Source organism: Oncorhynchus tshawytscha, unplaced genomic scaffold (assembly GCF_018296145.1).
Source record: "Oncorhynchus tshawytscha isolate Ot180627B unplaced genomic scaffold, Otsh_v2.0 Un_contig_5960_pilon_pilon, whole genome shotgun sequence".
Lineage (NCBI taxonomy): Eukaryota > Metazoa > Chordata > Actinopteri > Salmoniformes > Salmonidae > Oncorhynchus > Oncorhynchus tshawytscha.
In genome coordinates, this window is record NW_024609174.1 from 98,683 (window position 1) to 117,250 (window position 18,568).

General features: G+C 43.5%; 1 protein-coding gene and 1 pseudogene across 1 annotated transcript; both read left to right on the plus strand.

Moving 5' to 3' along the window:
* The first annotated feature begins 4,924 nt into the window (after positions 1-4,924).
* On the plus strand, positions 4,925-17,642 carry LOC121844386 (annotated as a pseudogene).
* A 96-nt stretch (positions 17,643-17,738) lies between these two features.
* Positions 17,739-18,562, plus strand: LOC121844389 (gastrula zinc finger protein XlCGF17.1-like). Its single transcript, XM_042314417.1, has one exon. The coding sequence runs from the start codon at positions 17,841-17,843 to the stop codon at positions 18,504-18,506; it is 666 nt and encodes a 221-aa protein (XP_042170351.1). The 5' UTR covers positions 17,739-17,840; the 3' UTR covers positions 18,507-18,562.
* Positions 18,563-18,568: the final 6 nt, after the last annotated feature.

The following is an 18,568-nucleotide window of genomic DNA, read 5'->3' on the forward strand; positions in this document are numbered from 1 at the left end:
GCAACAGTGTGTGAAAACCTTGTGAAGACTTACAGAAAACGTTTGACCTCTGTCATTGCCAACAAAGGGTATATAACAAACTATTGAGAAACTTTTGTTATTGACCAAATACTTATTTTCCACCTTAATTTCCAAATTAATTAATTAAAAATCCTACAATGTGATTTTCTGGATTTTTTTTTCTCATTTTGTCTGTCATAGTTGAAGTGTACCTATGATGAAAATTACAGGCCTCTCATCTTTTTAAGTGGGAGAACTTGCACAATTGGTGGCTGACTAAATACGTTTTTTGCCCCACTGTAGTTGTTGGTGTATTTATTTTGGATCCCCATTAGCTTTCAGTAGAAAACAAGATATTGCAGTTGCAGTGGGCTAAGGAATGAAAACACTGGAGAATTTTAAAAACATTGACTGGTCTGATGAATCACTGTTCCTGCTGTTTCACGCTGATGGGAGGAAATCACGAGTACAACATTGCAGGCTGGTGGTATGATGGTGTGTTTTCATGCCACATATTGGGCCCCTTGATAAAAGTGGAGCAACGTTTGTGTAATAATCATTGCCAATCAGGTGCATCCCTTCATGGTGGCCAGAAATGATTCCAAGAACATGACAGGGAATTCAGCTTACTGCAGTGGCCTGCCGAGTCACCAGATCTCAATCCAATTGTGGATCTGTGGGAGGACATGGAAGGAGCTATTCAGACTAGATCCACTCCCAGCCAACTTGACCCAATTGTGGGAAGCATTGGAGTCAACATGGGCCAGCATCCCTGTGGAACGTTCTCAACACCTTGGAGAGTCCATACCCCGACTATTGAGGCTGTTCTGAGGACAAAAGGAGGTATAACTCAATATTAGGAAGCCATTCCTAATGTTTTGTGCACTCAGTGTATATCAGATAAAGATGTTGTGGTGATAAGATTTCAGCAGTAGTTTGGGTGGATTATTTTATATTACTAAAATTTTTTGTTTAATGATAAACAGGCTATGAATCTAATACTTGTGTTTATTAATTTGTCTTTTAATACTAGATTTGTTATTTTAGTCATTGATGATGAATGTATTTGAATGAATGTACTTGAATAACTGTATTGAAGTTAATTGATCTGGCAGGTAGCCAGCGGTTAAGAGTGTTGGGCTAGTAACTGAAAGGTCGCTGGTTTGAATCCCGAGCCGACTAGGTGAAAAATCTGGCATTGTGTCCTTGAGCAAGGCAATTAACTCTTATTTGTCCTGTAAGTCTCTCTGGATAAAAACATCTGCTAAATGACAAGAATGCAATGAAAAATAATGTTTGTACATGAATTCATGCTGGGCAGCCACTTTTTTCTGATGTGTATAATTAAATGAAATAAACTTTTTAGTTAAATACTGTATTTTGTCGTGGTAATTTCCTGTATTACTAAATGATGAGTTTACAAACCACACACAAGTCAGAGTTATATTTTAAACTCCATCTTTAATTATATGAGCTTCACCATAGCCCTTTGACTCTCAGATCAATTCAGTGTCTATAAATGAATTCTCTGAGAGTGCTTACAAAAGAATACTTAGTATCTTTTATAGCCAAGATACACCCCTCTCAACTCACATGACGAACCACAGATCTCAGGAACTTCACAAAGACCTTTTACTTGAAAGAGGATTATCCCATAGCCAGATAGCATTAGCTATAAATTATCGTTCAGTTTGGTGTCTTGGATGAGGTTCTACTTCTCGTTCTTGGTACTTCATATTACCAAAACATTACCTCATCCAATGGCATATATCAAATGTCTACTTTGGATGCTCCCATCTCAAATACACCCCACCCATGGACAAGCTCCCTGAAGGGAGTGAGCCTCTAGGTCATATACTATCTCAAAATTCAGACATTGTGGAGCCCTTCACATGGTTTCACAGATAAATTTATGATGAAGACAATGTTCAAACCTGAATTCTCCCTTTTGGATATTCTGCCTATTACCAGACATGTAAAAGACAAGCCTGACATCTCCCCTCTCTGGGCCCCAAGTGACTTTTCCCTAGAGGAGATAGGAAAATGCAACTGCCAACAGTATAGTCCAAAAGAAAACATTCTAATGACAAGTATAAAGTAAATAGAACATCTATGTTACCTAACTAATTTTGATTCAGCTACGAAAATATACAATACACAACATTGCCGCTTTGTTTATCCTGGCCAGAGGGACATGACCCTAGTAGGCTAGAGCAACTAAGTTAGTGTTAATGTTAGCTAGCATGCACGTATCAAGGCAGAGTTTCTTATGTTAGCCTAGAGAAATACCCAATACCTTGACTTTGTTGTCTTTAAGCCATTTCGCCACAACTTTGGAAGTATGCTTGGCATCATTGTCCACATCATTTTCTATTTTGTGAAGTGCACCAGTCCCTCCTGCAGCCAAGCACCCCCACAACATGATGCTGCCACCCCCGTGCTTCACGGTTGGGATATTGTTCTTCGGCTTGCCTCCCCCTTTTTCCTCCAAACATAACGATGGTCATTATGGCCAAACAGTTCTGTTTTTGTTTCATCAGACAAAAGGATATTTCTCAAAAAAGTACAATCTTTGTCCCCATGTGCAGTTGCAAACTGTAGTCTGGCTTTTTTATGGTGGTTTTGGAGCAGTGGCTTCTTCCTTGCTGAGCAGCCTTTAAGGTTATGTCGATATAGGACTCATTTTACTGTGGATATAGATACTTTTGTACCTGTTTCCTCCAGCATCTTCACGAGGTCCTTTGTAGTTGTTTTGGGATTGATTTACACTTTTTGCACCAAAATACGTTTATCTCTAGAAGACAGAACGCATCTCCTTCCTGAGCGGTATGACGGCTGCGTGGTCCCATGGTGTTTATAATCGCATGCTATTGTTTGTACAGATGAAGGTGGTACCTTCAGGCATTTGGAAATTGCTCCCAAGGATGAACCAGACTTGCGGAGGTCTACAATTTTTTGTCTGAGGTCTTGGCTGATTTCTTTTGATTTTCCCATGATATCAAGCAAAGAGGCACTGAGTTTGAAGGTATAATCTGTCCGTAAACAATTGTTGGAAAAATGACTTGTGTCATGCACAAAGTAGATGTCCTAACCGACTTGCCAAACCTAAAGTTTGTTAAGAAGAAATTTGTGGAGTGGTTGAAAAACTAGTTTTAATGACTCCAACCTAAGTGTATGTAAACTTCCGACTTCAACTGTATATATATAAATATCCGTGCCCGCGGACTACTGATGTCCTGTTCAGTTTGAGAACCTGAAGATGAGGAAAACTAGTGCTACGTCTGTAATTGATTTGAATGATAACAAGGTTTCATTGCACATAGTTATTGACCTCACAATAAGCCATATTCAAGTAATTTAAACAACTTACATTACTATGAAGCGGTAGCCGTGGAGATGAACAACACATGGGTGCTGAAAGTAGGCTAATTGGAGAAGGTCTAATTCATTTAAACAGTCTTCAAATTAAACTGACTTTAGGCTACTAACAAGAGCGCTCTGTGTTGGAGTATATTCCTTCCTATTCAAGGAATCAGAGGTAGGTCTGTATGTAACGGATGTGAAACGGCTAGCTAGTTAGCGGGGTTCGCGCTAAATAGCGTTTCAATCGGTGACGTCACTTGCTCTGACACCTTGAAGTAGTAGTTCCCCTTGCTCTGCAAGGGCCGAGGCTTTTGTGGAGCGATGGGTAACGATGCTTCGTGGGCTGCTGTTGTTGATGTGTGCAGAGGGTCCCTGGTTCGCGCCCGGGTATGGACGAGGGGACGGTCTGAAGTTATACTGTTACATATACCTGTCTGACAGACTAAATTCTAGGCTATTATCCATAGATTTTGTCAGCCAATTCCTTCAGTCACCATTATTTTTATTTCACCTTTATTTAACCAGGTAGGCTAGTTGAGAACAAGTTCTCATTTGCAACTGCGACCTGGCCAAGATAAAGCATAGCAGTGTGAACAGACAACACAGAGTTACACATGGAGTAAACAATTAATTAGAGTTGAATATTTTCCCGGGATTTGACAAATGTGCCATCCTGAGTGGGGCAGCGGTCTAAGACACTGCATCTCAGTGCTAGAGGCATCACTACAGACCCTGGTTTGATTCCAGGCTGTATCACAACCGGCTGTGATTGGGAGTCCCATAGGGCAGAGCACAATTGGCCAAGTGTCGTTCGGATTAGGGTTTTCCCAGGGTAGGCCGTCATTGTAAATAAGAATTTGATCTTAACCCAGAGATCTTTGCCTTGATTCGGCAGTCTGGTCCAGATCATCATGGCACTTGTAGTTCTTTATGATAGCCACATTAGTAGCTAATTAGCATTTCATTTTTGAGCAGGTTGAGAGCCTCAAGTTCCTTGGTGTCCACATCTCCAACAAACTAGCATGGTCCAAGCACACCAAGACAGTCGTGAAGCAGGCATGACAAAACCTATTCCCCCTATTGCATCATTGCCTGTTATGGCAACTGTTCGGCCTCCGACCGCAAGGCACTACAGAGGGTAGTGCGAACGGCCCAGTACATCACTGGGGCCAAGCTTCCTGGACATAATTATATCTACAGCTGAGAAGTTTTTGGGCCTCCAAGACTTCACATACTACTGTCGCCAGAAAATGTTTCACCCTTAGAGGATCTGCACTGCGACTGCTGTGTTAATGCTTATCAGTTGCCATGTACAAAGTATCAAAATACTAAAATACAACTTAAACCAGACTCTAAAATAATTTAATTTAAATGTTAATAGTATTTTTTTTTATCACGGAAACAATTAAAAAATATGGACAAATAAATAAATAATGAAATGTTAATTATATACAGGCGCCCGTGTACTCATCTGCCAGAGAGTAGCCCCAATCGTCCCGAGCCCCAAGTAATACATTTGGGCCAGATAAACTCACACCGGAATCAGCCCGAGCCCCAAGTAATGCATTTGGGCCAGATAAACTCTCACCGGATTCGGCCCGAGCTCAATCCCCGCATTCTCGGGCCACATGATGTCGTCCGAGTCTGACTCTCAGCCGAGTGCCCCGACACACAGCCGGAATCCGCCCAGATCCACTGTGCTAGCTGGGGTGGGACAACATTCCACAGGCCACAATCGACAGCTTGATCAACACTATGCAAAGGAGAAGTGTCCCAGAGAAGGAGGAGGAGCAGCAGCAGCAGCTACAGCTACCCCCTTCTCATGTAATGGGGTAGGGCCAACCCAAGGATTCCGAAATGCACGGACTGTGTTAGTGGGGGAACAGGAAGTTCCCGACAGGCACGCACCATTCTTCAGAATAAAAAAAGCGCCAGAAATGTGCAGTCAAGAAGGTAACTTTTGTGCCCGTTTCATTTTATTACTACAGGTACGTAATAGCACGTTTAAACGTTCTAATGTCGAAAGAACATGTCATTCCATGCCAGGTAACAAATCTATTAAATTATTATCAGGTTTGGTAAAGGTTTGATGTGTTATTTTTGTGTCAAACCGAGTGGAGAACGTGGTGACAAACTATTTTACAAGTCACGTAACTAGAGACGTTGGGTTTGTCTTAGTGGATGTAAATATTCTGCTCAGGTTCATTTTCATAAAGAATCCCATTTATTTGAGATTTCAGAACTGCATGTTATCGGTTTTGTGTAAAATTCACACGCTGTGAAAATGGCGGCGCCGACTCGGACTGGGTCAACGGACTAAAGTGCAGACAATGTTACCGTTGCGCTACTGTTTTGAAGCTGAATGTAATGATTGTTGGTTTTCTACATGTGTACTAATATTCAGACACATGCAGTTGTTTCTATCTTTATCTATACATTTGAGTATGGTGTGAACGGAAATACTGCTGGTTTTTGATTGAAACAACGAAGACGGGCGGTTCTTCAGGAAAATAATACATAGTGCTGCCTGAAACTAACTTTGTACTTCATGGTTTTTGAGTCATTTTTTGTGAATTTAGGAAATCTATATATTAAGTGATCTTACGTTGTGTGTCCTTTGTGTCTAATATTAATGCATCAATGTTTTCTTGTCAATGCTTACCTACCTGATCTATTGAAATGAGATCAGTTCTTGACTTGGACAAGAGTTCACCTCCAGATTTCTACTGTTTGAGCACATGTTCTTCTTATGGAATATTAGCTTAACAGTGTTGTGGAGCTGCTGCACCTACATATAAACAGTACTGGCACCTATTTCAGTCCAAGTCAAGCACTGAATTAGATAACAAGAAATATAATACATTTTTAGAGAATAAAGAAGGTGTCAGAACTGGCAAGACAATAATGTTTGTCTGTTTCTCTTATACTACTATGAGGCTAGTAACATCAACAGTGAGGACAAACCCAGCCCTCCTCTCTCCTTCTGCACTGAGTCCAAACCAACAGTCACGGGGTCCTGATTGTGACAGTGGAGCCCAATTTGCACTGCAGGATCCAGAGATGGCATCAGTGAAGCTGGAAGACTGCAGTCAAAAACTGGAGCTGAATGTCATCATTAAAGATGAAGAAGAGGAGGAGAAAATTGGGAAATCTGTTTCTCATGGTAAGAGCAGGTTGTATCTAACTAAGTTTGTTATTTGTTCCAACTTCAAAACTGTGAAAAAATGTGAAAAATGGTATGATATTTTGTCATGAGAACTGTTTCAATGAGCAAAGACCAGGCCCATTATTTATATTCTAACCATGGAATTTGAATAATCATTCTAGCTGGTGAAATGGCAAAAGTTCACCTTGGTGTTTTGACTTCTAAATGCAACATTTGGTTAATAATAAGCCCAGTTTTTGGTCACACTACTGTTTTAAATGACCTCAGGTGGAATACCAATGAGTGCAGGAAATTGTTTTAGGTTGAAGTTGAATTGAACAGTATAAAACAATCAGAATTAGGTTTTCTTGATTGAACACAGTTTAGAATTGAGGGCATTTGGTCACACAAACACTCCAACATAATCAAATGAAAACTTTATTAATCAAAAACATACATCTTCTTCTCCAGAAAACAAGAAAAATGGTATTATCTTTAAAGCCCTGTCAAGCAAAAACCAGGCCAAGTCAAGGAATTGTCCGTCTTGGTGGTTCTTCATGGAAGGGAAAATTCAGAAGCTGGTGAAATGGCAGCTCCCAGATAGTCTCTCAGACGGACTTCAATGCAGATAGTTGGGTGCTCGGACCAGTTTTTTCGGATAGGTCACACTACTGTTTTTTGAAGCTAAATGTGAGCAGACCATAGTAATCTCTGGATAGTCACTCTCTCGGGAAGTGGAATAAACGAGTCAGGAGTAGGTTTTCTTGATTGAACACAGTTCTCTATTGAGGGCATTTGGTCAACACAAACACTCCAACATAATCAATGAAAATCTTCCAAGGAAAAACATACATCTTCTTCTCCAGATGAAATCCTATTGTGTTCTTGTTATCTTTAAACTACAACAAAAAAAGTCACGGGATTGTCACTGTCTTGGTGGTTCTTCCTGGATACTCTCTCTCTGTCTCTGTCTCTGTCTCTGTCTCTGTCTCTGTCTCTGTCTCTGTCTCTGTCTCTGTCTCTCTGAGATAGTTTTCCCTCCCCCTCTCTGCTGGTTCCATTCTTTCTCTTATAGGGGAAGGAGAGTGTCATTAGTACCGTCAGCTGTGCTTAATTGACTCTGGTTACCTTGTCTCCCATGCCTTGTTGGGCTACTATCCATGAGCCCAGCCTGCCCTCTGGTGGTCCTTCCACATAAATGTAATGATTATCAGTTTCTACATGTCTAGAATATTGACACATTCAGTTTGTCTATGTATTTCTATATGGAAATACAATTGTTTTTTGATTGGAATAATACCGTGAAGAAGGTTAAGGAAAATAGTACATAGTGCTGCCAAAAACAGACTGTAACCATGTACTAAATGGTTTTTGAGTCTTGTATGCATTTATCTACTACAGGTTAAGTATTAGCTCAAATGTATTATGAAGCTCCTGCGCCTAAATATAAACAGTACCAGCACACAAAATGAGTATCGGCAACTATTTCAGTCCAAGTCGAGCACTGAATTAGATAATTGACCAAGAAAAAATCTAATATATTTAATAGTGAATAAAGAAAGTGCCAGGACTTTGAAGACACAACTTTTGTGTCCGTTTCTCCTCTAGTACTTGCCGACGCTGGTATGAGGCCGGTAACCTCAACAGTGAGGACAAACGCAGGCCTCCTCTCTCCTTCCACACTGACTCTAAACCTACAGTCACTGGGTCCTGATTGTGACAGTGGAGCCCAGTTTGCACTGCAGGATCCAGAGATGGCATCAGTGAAGCTGGAAGACTGCAGTCAAACACTGGAACTGAATGTCATCATTAAAGATGAAGAAGAGGAGGAGAAGATTGGGAAATCTGTTTCTCATGGTAAGAGGAGGTTCTAACTAACTAAGTTTGTTTTTTCATTCCAACTTCCCACTGTGTATGAACAGTTGCAGTAGAACTGTTTCATGATGAACTGTTTCAATGAGAAGGTAGATGTTATTTCATGCTACTGAGACTTGCATGGTTTGACACCAGCACCAGAGAGGAGACTAAAGAGGTGAAGTAGACAAACTGCCAGTGTTTTAAAGTTCTATGAAACAAAACCTGAGATACTTTTAGAATAGTTGTATTCCCTTTTGCATTGCACAGCCTATTTATATGAATACTTACAGGTAGCCTAGTGGTTAGAGCGTTGGGGCCAGTAACCGAAAGTTTGCTGGATCGAATCCCTGAGCAAACAAAGTAAAAATCTGTCTTTTTTCCCTGAGCGAGGCACCCACAGTTCCCGGGTGCCAAAGACGTGGATGTCCATTATGGCAGCCCCTCACACCTCTCTGATTCAGAGGGGCTGAATTACTTGCTGTTTGGGGGTTTTAGGCTGGGTTTCTGTACAGCACTGTGAGATGTAAGAAGGGCTTTATGAATATATTTGATTTTATTTGGGTTAAATGCGGAAGACACTTTTCAGTTGAATGCATTCAGTTGTACAACTTACCAGGTATCCCTCTCCCATTCAGAAAGTATTTAGACCCCTTGACTTTTCCCACATTTCTAAAATGGATTAAATAAATAAAACATCAATCTACACACAATACCCCATAATGACAAAGAAAACTAGGTTTTTAGATTTTTTTCATGAGATGCAGTGCTTCCAGCCCCTTGAAGCGTTGAAGGTCCCCAAGAACACAGTGCCCTCATCATTCTTTTCCCCCCACGTATACTTATTAGTTCCATGTAGAACAATTACAAAAATACAATTGTATTTTCTCTTTTCACCCCCCAACACAAAGAGAGATGAAAACATAGCAACCGAACATAAAGAAATCCAATAATATAAATAGTAGTATAAATAAATAATAATATATAATAATAGTATAATATACAGTTGTAGATAATGAAGATTACGCTTCGACTAGAGCCAATATTCACATAAAACATTTTTAATATACAGATTTACAGTTCCAATGCTTCTACAATATCACCGGTTTGCAAAAACTCACAAAACAGGTCTCAAATATTATGGGATTTTTTTTTTTTTCTTTTAGGGCTTTCTTTTTCACTATATAAGTACATTTTTCAAGAGCCAGGCTTGACATTAATTATGTTAATTAACCATTGACCAAGTGACTGACATATTTCCAGTGGAGAGCAATTGAATGTCTAACTTGTGATAGACAGAGGTCAACCATTTTTTTCTCTCCTATGTAAAGAGATATTATCTGGGTAAAGATTTAGGAGGTATAGTTTAGGGATTAGTGGTATTGGGGTAGAGGTCATCTCAGATCTTTGCTCCGAAACATTTATTTCAGCACATTCCTCTAGGCAATGATACAAGGTGCCTTGAACACACAGGTCTGGGGTATTCGGGTCAAATCTCAAAATATTTTTGCAAATAAAGTCATTAAAAATCCTACAATGTGATTTTCTGGATTTTTTTTTCTTCTCATTTTGTCTGTCATAGTTGAAGTGTACCTATGATGAAAATTCCAGGCCTCATCTTTTTAAGTGGGAGAACTTGCACAATTGGTGGCTGACTAAATACTTTTTGCCCCACTGTACATATACATATGAGATGAGTAATGTAGGGTATGTAAACATTATATTAAGAAGCATTGTTTAAAGTGGCTAGTGATATATTTTACATCAATTCCCATTATTAAAGTGGCTGGAGTTGAGTCAGTGTGTTGGCAGCAGCCACTCAATGTTAGTGGTGGCTGTTTAACATTCTGATGGCCTTGAGATAGAAGCTGTTTTTCAGTCTCTCGGTCCCTGCTTTGATGCACCTGAACTGACCTCGCCTTCTGGATGATAGCGGGGTGAACAGGCAGTGGCTCGGGTGGTTGTTGTCCTTGATGATCTTTATGGCCTTCCTGTGACATCGGGTGGTGTAGGTGTCCTGGAGGGCAGGTAGTTTGCCCCCGGTGATGTGTTGTGCAGACCTCACTACCCTCTGGAGAGCCTTATGGTTGTGGGTGGAGCAGTTGCCATGGAGATGTTGTTACCTACCCTCACCACCTGGGGGCGGCCCATCAGGAAGTCCAGTACCCAGTTGCACAGGGCGGGGTCGAGACCCAGGGTCTCGAGCTTGATGACGAGTTTGGAGGGTACTAGGATGTTAAATGCTGAGCTGAAGTCGATGAACAGCATTCTCACATAGGTATTCCTCTTGTCCAGATGGGTTAGGGCCTATTTGGACGGTAAGCAAATTGGAGTGTGTCTAGGGTGTCAGGTAGGGTGGAGGTGATATGGTCCATGACTAGTCTCTCAAAGCACTTCATGATGACGGAAGTGAGTGCTACGGGGCGATAGTCGTTTAGCTCAGTTACCTTAGCTTTCTTGGGAACCGGGACAATGGTGACCCTCTTGAAGCATGTGGGAACAGCAGACTGGGATAAGGATTGATTGAATATGTCCGTAAACACACCAGTCAGCTGGTCTGCGCATGCTCTGAGGACACGGCTGGGGATGCCGTCTGGGCCTGCAGCCTTGCGAGGGTTAACATGTTTAAATGTTTTACTCACATCGGCTGCAGTGAAGGAGAGTCTGCAGGTTTTGGTTGTGGGCCGTGTCAGTGGCACTGTATTGTCATCAAAGCGGGCAAAGAAGTTATTTAGTCTGTCTGGGAGCAAGACATCCTGGTCCGTGACGGGGCTGGTTTTCTTTTTGTAATCTGTGATTGACGGTAGACCCTGCCACTTACCTCTTGTGTCGTTGAATTGTGACTCTACTTTGTCTCTATACTGACGCTTAGCTTGTTTGATTGCCTTGCGGAGGGAATAGCTACACTGTTTGTATTCGGTCATGTGTCCTGTCACCTTGCCCTGATTAAAAGCAGTGGTTCGCGCTTTCAGTTTCACGCGAAAGCTGCCGTTAATCCACGGTTTCTGGTTTGGGAATGTTTCAACCGTTGCTATGGGAACGACATTGTCAATGCACTTTCTAATGAACCTGCTCACCGAATCAGCGTATTCGTCAATGTTGTTGTTGGAAGCAATGCGGAACATATCCCAGTCCACGTGATCGAAGCAGTCTTGAAGCGTGGAATCAGATTGGTCGGACCAGCGTTGAACAGACCTGAGCGCGGGAGCTCCTTGTTTTAGTTTCTGTCTGTAGGCAGGGAGCAACAAAATGGAGTCGTTGTCAGCTTTTCCCGAAAGGAGGGCAGGGGAGGGCGTTATATGCGTCGCGGAAGTTAGAATAGCAATGATCCCAGGTTTTCCCAGCCCTGGTTGCGCAATCGATATGCTGATACAATTTAGGGAGTCTTGTTTTCAGATTAGCCTTGTTAAAATCCCCAGCTACAATGAATGCAGCCTCAGGATATGTGGTTTCCAGTTTGCAAAGAGTCAAATAAAGTTTGTTCAGGGCCATCGATGTGTCTGCTTGGGGGAATATATACAGCTGTGATTATAATCGAAGAGAACTCCCTTGGTAGATAATGCGGTCGACATTTGATTGTGAGGAATTCAATTTTTATTTTATTTTTATTTAACCTTTATTTAACCAGGTAGGCTAGTTGAGAACAAGTTCTCATATACAACTGCGACCTGGCCAAGATAAAGCATAGCAGTGTGAACAGACAGCAACAGAGTTACACATGGAGTAAACAATTAACAAGTCAATAACACAGTAGGGAAAAAAAGAGTCTATATACATTGTGTGCAAAAGGCATGAGGAGGTAGGTGAATAATTACAATTTTGCAGGTAAACACTGGAGTGATAAATGATCAGATGGTCATGTGCAGGTAGAGATACTGGTGTGCAAAAGAGCAAAAAGTAAATAAATAAAAACGGTATAGGGATGAGGTAGGTAAATTGGGTGGGCTATTTACCGACGGACTATGAACAGCTGCAGCGATTAGTCAGGTAAACAGAAGGACTTGAGTTCCTGTATGTTGTTGTGATCACACCACGTCTCGTTAATCATAAGGCATACGCCCCTGCCCCTCTTCTTACCAGAAAGATGTTTGTTTCTGGTATTTAATACACAAAAAAACACGGTATAGAAACAATACAACGGTCCGTGAAATATACCGGTACCACGAATAAACTGGCGGTCATACAAAGCCCGGCAACAAAATACCAGCCGTCAGACACAGTCTTCAACATAGAACAAACACGCACACATACATGTGTGAAACAGAGGGTTAAATACTGAATCTGTAATGGGGGAATTGAAACCAGGTGTGAAAAAACAAATGGAAAATTAAAAGTGAATCGGCGATGGCTTGAATACCGGTGACGCCGAGCGCCGCCCGAACAAGGAGAAAGACTGACTTCGGAGGAAGTCGTGACAGTAACCCCCCTTGAGCCGCGCGCCGACACCGGCCTCGGGCACGACCCGGAGGACAAGACGTAGGGTGACCCGGATGGAGACAGGGGAACTCCTGCTGCATAGACAGATCCAATATGTCCTCCACCGGCACCCAGCATCTCTCGTCCGGACCGTACCCCTCCCACTCCACGAGGTACTGAAGGCCCCTCGCTAGACTCCTCGGGTCCAGTATGGCTCGAACTGCATACGCCGGGGCCCCCTTGATGTCCAAAGGGGGCGGAGGAACCTCCCGCACCTCAGACTCCTGGAGTGGACCAGCCACCACCGGCCTGAGGAGAGACGCATGGAACAAGGGGTTAATATGGTAATCGGGGGAAGCTGTAACCTGTAACAAACCTCGTTCAGTCTCCTCAGGACTTTGAATGGCCCCACAAACCGCGGGCCCAGCTTCCGGCAGGGCAGGTGGAGGGTCGAGATTCACCGCTACGGTCTGCGCCAGTCTTCTGACGCCTCCCGGCCCACTGAAGGTGCACATGAGCGGCGTCCCATGTCTCCTACGAGCGCCTAAACCAGTTGTCCACTCTGATGGCTCTGATGTCTAGGTGCCAGAACCGGCTGGTACCCCAGTACGCACTGGAAGGGGGAGAGGTTAGTGGCTGATGTGGAAATGCGATACCCTAGGAAGGAGACGGCCTGTTGGAAGAACAGGCATTTCTCAGCCTTGACGTACAGGTCATGCTCCAACAGTCGTCTAAGTGCCCTGCGCACCAAGGACACATACTTGGCGCGTGTAGAGGAGTAAATCAGAATGTCATCGATATACACCTCTACACCCTGCCCGTGCAGGTTCCTGAAAATCTCGTCTACAAAGGATTGGAAGACTGATGGAGCATTCATCAACCCGTATGGCATGACAAGGTACTCATAATGGCCTGATGTGGTACTAAACACCGTCTTCCACTCTTCTCCCTCCCGGATACGCACCAGGTTGTAAGCGCTCCTGAGATCCAATTTTGTGAAGAAGTGTTCCCTGTCCATTGACTCGATCGCACTGGTTATGAGAGGCAGCGGGTAACTACCTCACAGTGATTTGGTTAATGCCTCGATAGTCAATACATGGGCGCAGACATCTATCCTTCTTCTTCACGAAAATAAACTCGAGGAGGCAGGTGAAGTGGAGGGCCGAATGTACCCCTGCCCCAGAGATTCGGAAACATGTTTCCATTTCCTCCCCGTCTCCTCTTGTGACAGGGGATACACGTGACTCCTGGGAAGTGCTGTGTCTACCAGGAGATTTATCGCACAATCCCCGTCGATGGGGGTGGTAATTGAGTCGCCTTCTTCTTACAGAAGGCGAGAGCCAAATTGGTATATTCAGAGGGGATGCGCACGGTAGAGACCTGGTCTAGGCTTTCCACTATAGTAGCACCGATGGAAACCCCTAAACACCTCCCCGAGCACTTTCGTGACCACCCCGTGAGAGAGATCTGTTGCCACGAAATAGTGGGTTCATGACAGGCCAACCAGGGTAGGCCCAGCACCACGGGAAATGCAGGAGAATCAATAAGGAAGAGACTGATTCTCTCCTTGTGACCCTCCTGCGTAACCATGCCCAGAGGAGCGGTGGCCTCCATAGTTAGCCCTGACCCTAATGGTAGACTTTCTAGGGCGTGCACAGGGAAGGGCATATCGACAGGAACATTGGGGATCTCTAAACTATGGCCAAATGATCTGTCAATAAAATTCCCAGCTGCGCCTGAATCTACGAGCGCCTTATGCGGGAATTCGGTGAAATCTCAAGAAATTTAATAAACAAAACCATGTGAGCAACCAGGGGCTCTGGGTGAGCCTGGTGCCGACTCACCTGGGGTGACACGAGAGTGCCCTGCCTGCTGCCTCGACTCCCAGAGGAACCTTCCCAGCACCGACCGGCAGTGTGCCCTCTGCGGCCACAGATGGTGCATGGAATGGCCCCGCCTCCGGTTGCCCTAAGTGCACCACCTCCCAGCTCCATGGGCGTCGGAGTGGTGGTGCTGGGGATGGAATCGACAGACCCCGATCTGGATGTTCGCGGGTAGCCAGCACGCTATCCAGTCGGATGGACAGGTCCACCAGCTGGTTGAATATGAGAGTGGTGTCCCTGCAGGCCAACTCCCGACGGACGTCCTCGCGCAGACTGCACATGTAGTGATCGATCAGGGCCCTGTCGTTCCATCCCGCGGCCAGGGTCCGGAAGTCCAACACGAACTCCTGTGCACTCCTCGTCCTCTGCCTCAGGTGTATGAGACGTTCACCCGCCGCTCTACTCTCAGGCGGATGGTCAAAGACTGCCCGAAAGCGGCGGTTGAAATCCCAAAATGGTCCAACACGGCTTCTTCTTCCTGCCATAAGGCGTTGGCCCACTCCAGGTCCTTCCCTGAGAGGCAGGAGACGAGGGCGGCCACGCTTTCTCGGCCTGAGGGAGCTAGGTGGACGGTTGCCAGGTAGATCTCTAGCTGGAGCAAGAACCCTGACATCCCACCGCCGTAACCATCATACTCCCTCGGGAGGGCGAGCCGAATCCCACTGGGACCAGGTGAAGGAGGGGTGATTATAGTTGAAACTGGTGGTGCTGGTGGAGACGCTGGAGGAACTCCTCCTCTCTTCCATGGTTTGCAGGACGCAGTCTATGGCGCTGCCGAGATGCTGGAGAATAGCAGCGTGTTGCTGGACTCGCTCCTCGATCCCTACTGCAGGGGCACCTGCCGTGTTTCTGTCAAGGCTTTGGGTAACTGGTGAAAAGGAGTCAGGCACAGGAGAGTTGAGATGCGTGGACGAGGTATTTAATACACGAAAAAACACCTGTACAGAAACAATATACCGGACTTTGGCGGAGGTCGTGACCGTTCCTCTTATAGAATATTAGCTCAACAGTTTTGTGGAACTCCTGTGCCTAAATATAAACAGTACCGGCACCTATTTCAGTCCAAGTCAAGCACTGAATTAGATAATTGAACATATAATATATTTTTAGAGAATAAAGAAAGTGCCAGAACTGTCAAGACAATAACATTTGTTTCTGTTTCTCATTGTTACTACAGGACTAGAATTAAGTCTGAGGCCAGTAACATCAACAGTAATGACAAACCCAGCCTGCCTTTCTCCTTCAACACTGAGTGCAAACCCACAGTCACTGGGTCCTGATTGTGACAGTGGAGCCCAGTTTGCACTGCAGGATCCAGAGATGGCATCAGTGAAGCTGGAAGACTGCAGTCAAACACTGGAGCTGAATGTCAACCTTAAAGATGAAGAAGAGGAGGAGAAGATTGGGAAATCTGTTTCTCATGGTAAGAGCAGGTTCTATCTGACTAAGTTTGTTGTTCATTCCAACTTCCCACTGTGTATGAAAAGTTGCAGTAGAACTGTTTCATGATGAACTATTTCAATGAGACGGTAGATGTTATTTTATGGGCTACTGAGACGTGCATGGTTTGACACCAGTATTGCCAGCATTTGTTTTATTAACTGAGCTATCTGGAGTGATCAGAGAGTGGACTAAAGAAGTGAAGTAGACAAACTGCCAGTGTTTTAAAGTTCTATGAAATGAGTCCGTGTAGTTTCTAACCCTTGTGATAGTGAGTGGAGGATGATATGAAATTAGTCTGTGTAGTTACTAACCCTTGTGATAGTCAGTGGAGGATGATATGAAATTCGTCTCTGTAGTTACTAACCTTTGTGATAGTAAGTGGAGAATGACACTGTGGAGAATACCCCTTTTTAACTTTCATCTCTTACCCACTTTTAGAATAGTTTTATTCCCCTGTATTGTACAGCCTACTGATATGAATACATATGTCAACCGGTACATACAGAAGAGGACCGGCCACCCATTTGAGCCTGGTTCCTCTCTGTTTCTTCCAAGGTTCCTGCTTTCTAGGGAGTTTTTCGTGGCCACTGTGCTTCTACATCTGCATTGCTTGCTCTTTTGGGATTTCGGGTTGGTTTCTGTAAAGAACTTTGTTACAACTTATGTAAAAAGAGCTTCATAAAATACATTTGATTGATATGTATATCACACCAATTGACTGGTTGTTCTGATATTGTTCACACAGGAGACCATGTTGAGACATTCTCTATATCCAGAGAGCATCAACAGGAAGATCACATAGCAAAGAGGTCTCACCACTGCACACATTGTGAGGAGATTTTCCCATTTCTATCAAAGCTAAAAATACACCTAAAAATACACACAGGAGAAAAGCTTTACTCCTGCTCTGAATGTGGAAAATGCTTCAAAACATCAACTAAACTAAAAGTTCATCAGAGAACACACACAGGAGAGAAGCCTTACTCCTGCTCTGAATGTGGAAAGAAATTCTCTCACCTGGGATACTTAAAAAACCATGAACGTATACACAAAGGAGAGAAGCCTTTCTCCTGCTCTGACTGTGGAAAGAGTTTCTCTCAACGGTGCACCTTAAAAAACATGAACGTATACACACAGAGAAGCCTTACTCCTGCTCTGAATGTGGAAAATGCTTCAAAAGATCAACTGCACTAAAAATTCATCAGATAAAACACACAGGAGAGAAGCCTTACTCATGTTCTGAATGTGCAAAATGCTTCAAAACATCAACATCACTAAAAATTCATCAGAGAACACACACAGGAGAGAAGCCTTACTCCTGCTCTGAATGTGGGGTGAGTTTCTCTACACTGGGCAACTTAAAAAACATGAACATATACACACAGAGAAGCCTTACCCCTGCTCTGACTGTGGAAAGAGATTCTCTCACCTGGGATACTTAAAACAACATGAACGTATGCACAAAGGAGAGAAGCCTTACTCCTGCTCTGACTGTGGAAAGAGTTTCTCTCGACCGTACACCTTAAAAAAACATGAACATATACACACAGAGAAGCCTTACTCCTGCTCTGACTGTGGAAAGAGTTTCTCTCGACCGTACACCTTAAAAAACATGAACGTATACACACAGAGAAGCCTTACCCCTGCTCTGAATGTGGAAAATGCTTCAAAACATCAACATCACTAAAAGTTCATCAGAGAACACACACAGGAGAGAAGCCTTACTCCTGCTCTGAATGTGGGGCGAGTTTCTCTCACTGGGCTACTTAAAAAAACATGGACGTATACACACAGGAGAGAAGCCTTACTCCTGCTCTGAATGTGGAAAATGCTTCAAAACATCAACATCACTAAAACTTCATCATAGAACACACACAGGAGAGAAGCCTTACTCCTGCTCTGACTGTGGAAAGAGATTCTCTCAGCTGGGAAACATAAAACAACATGAACGTATGCACAAAGGAGAGAAGCCTTACTCCTGCTCTGACTGTGGAAAGAGATTCTCTCACCTGGGAAACTTAAAACAACATGAACGTATACACAAAGGAGAGAAGCCTTACTCCTGCTCTGACTGTGGAAAGAAATTCTCTCACCTGGGATACTTAAAAAAACATGAACGTATACACAAAGGAGAGAATCCTTACTCCTGCTCTGACTGTGGAAAGAGTTTCTCTCAACCGTGCACCTTAAAAAAACATGAACGTATACACACAGAGAAGCCTTACTCCTGCTCTGAATGTGGAAAATGCTTCAAAAGATCAACTGCACTAAAAATTAATCAGATAAAACACACAGGAGACAAGCCTTACTCATGTTCTGAATGTGGAAAATGCTACAAAACATCAACATCACTAAAAGTTCAACAGAGAACACACACGAGAGAAGCCTTACTCCTGCTCTGACTGTGGAAAGAGGTTCTCTCTATTGGGTACCTTAAAACAACATGAACGTATACACAAAGGAG

Coding starts and splice junctions, on each gene's coding strand:
- LOC121844389 (XM_042314417.1), top strand. CDS start 17,841: ATGTGGGGCGAGTTTCTCTCACTGGGCTACTTAAAAAAACATGGACGT.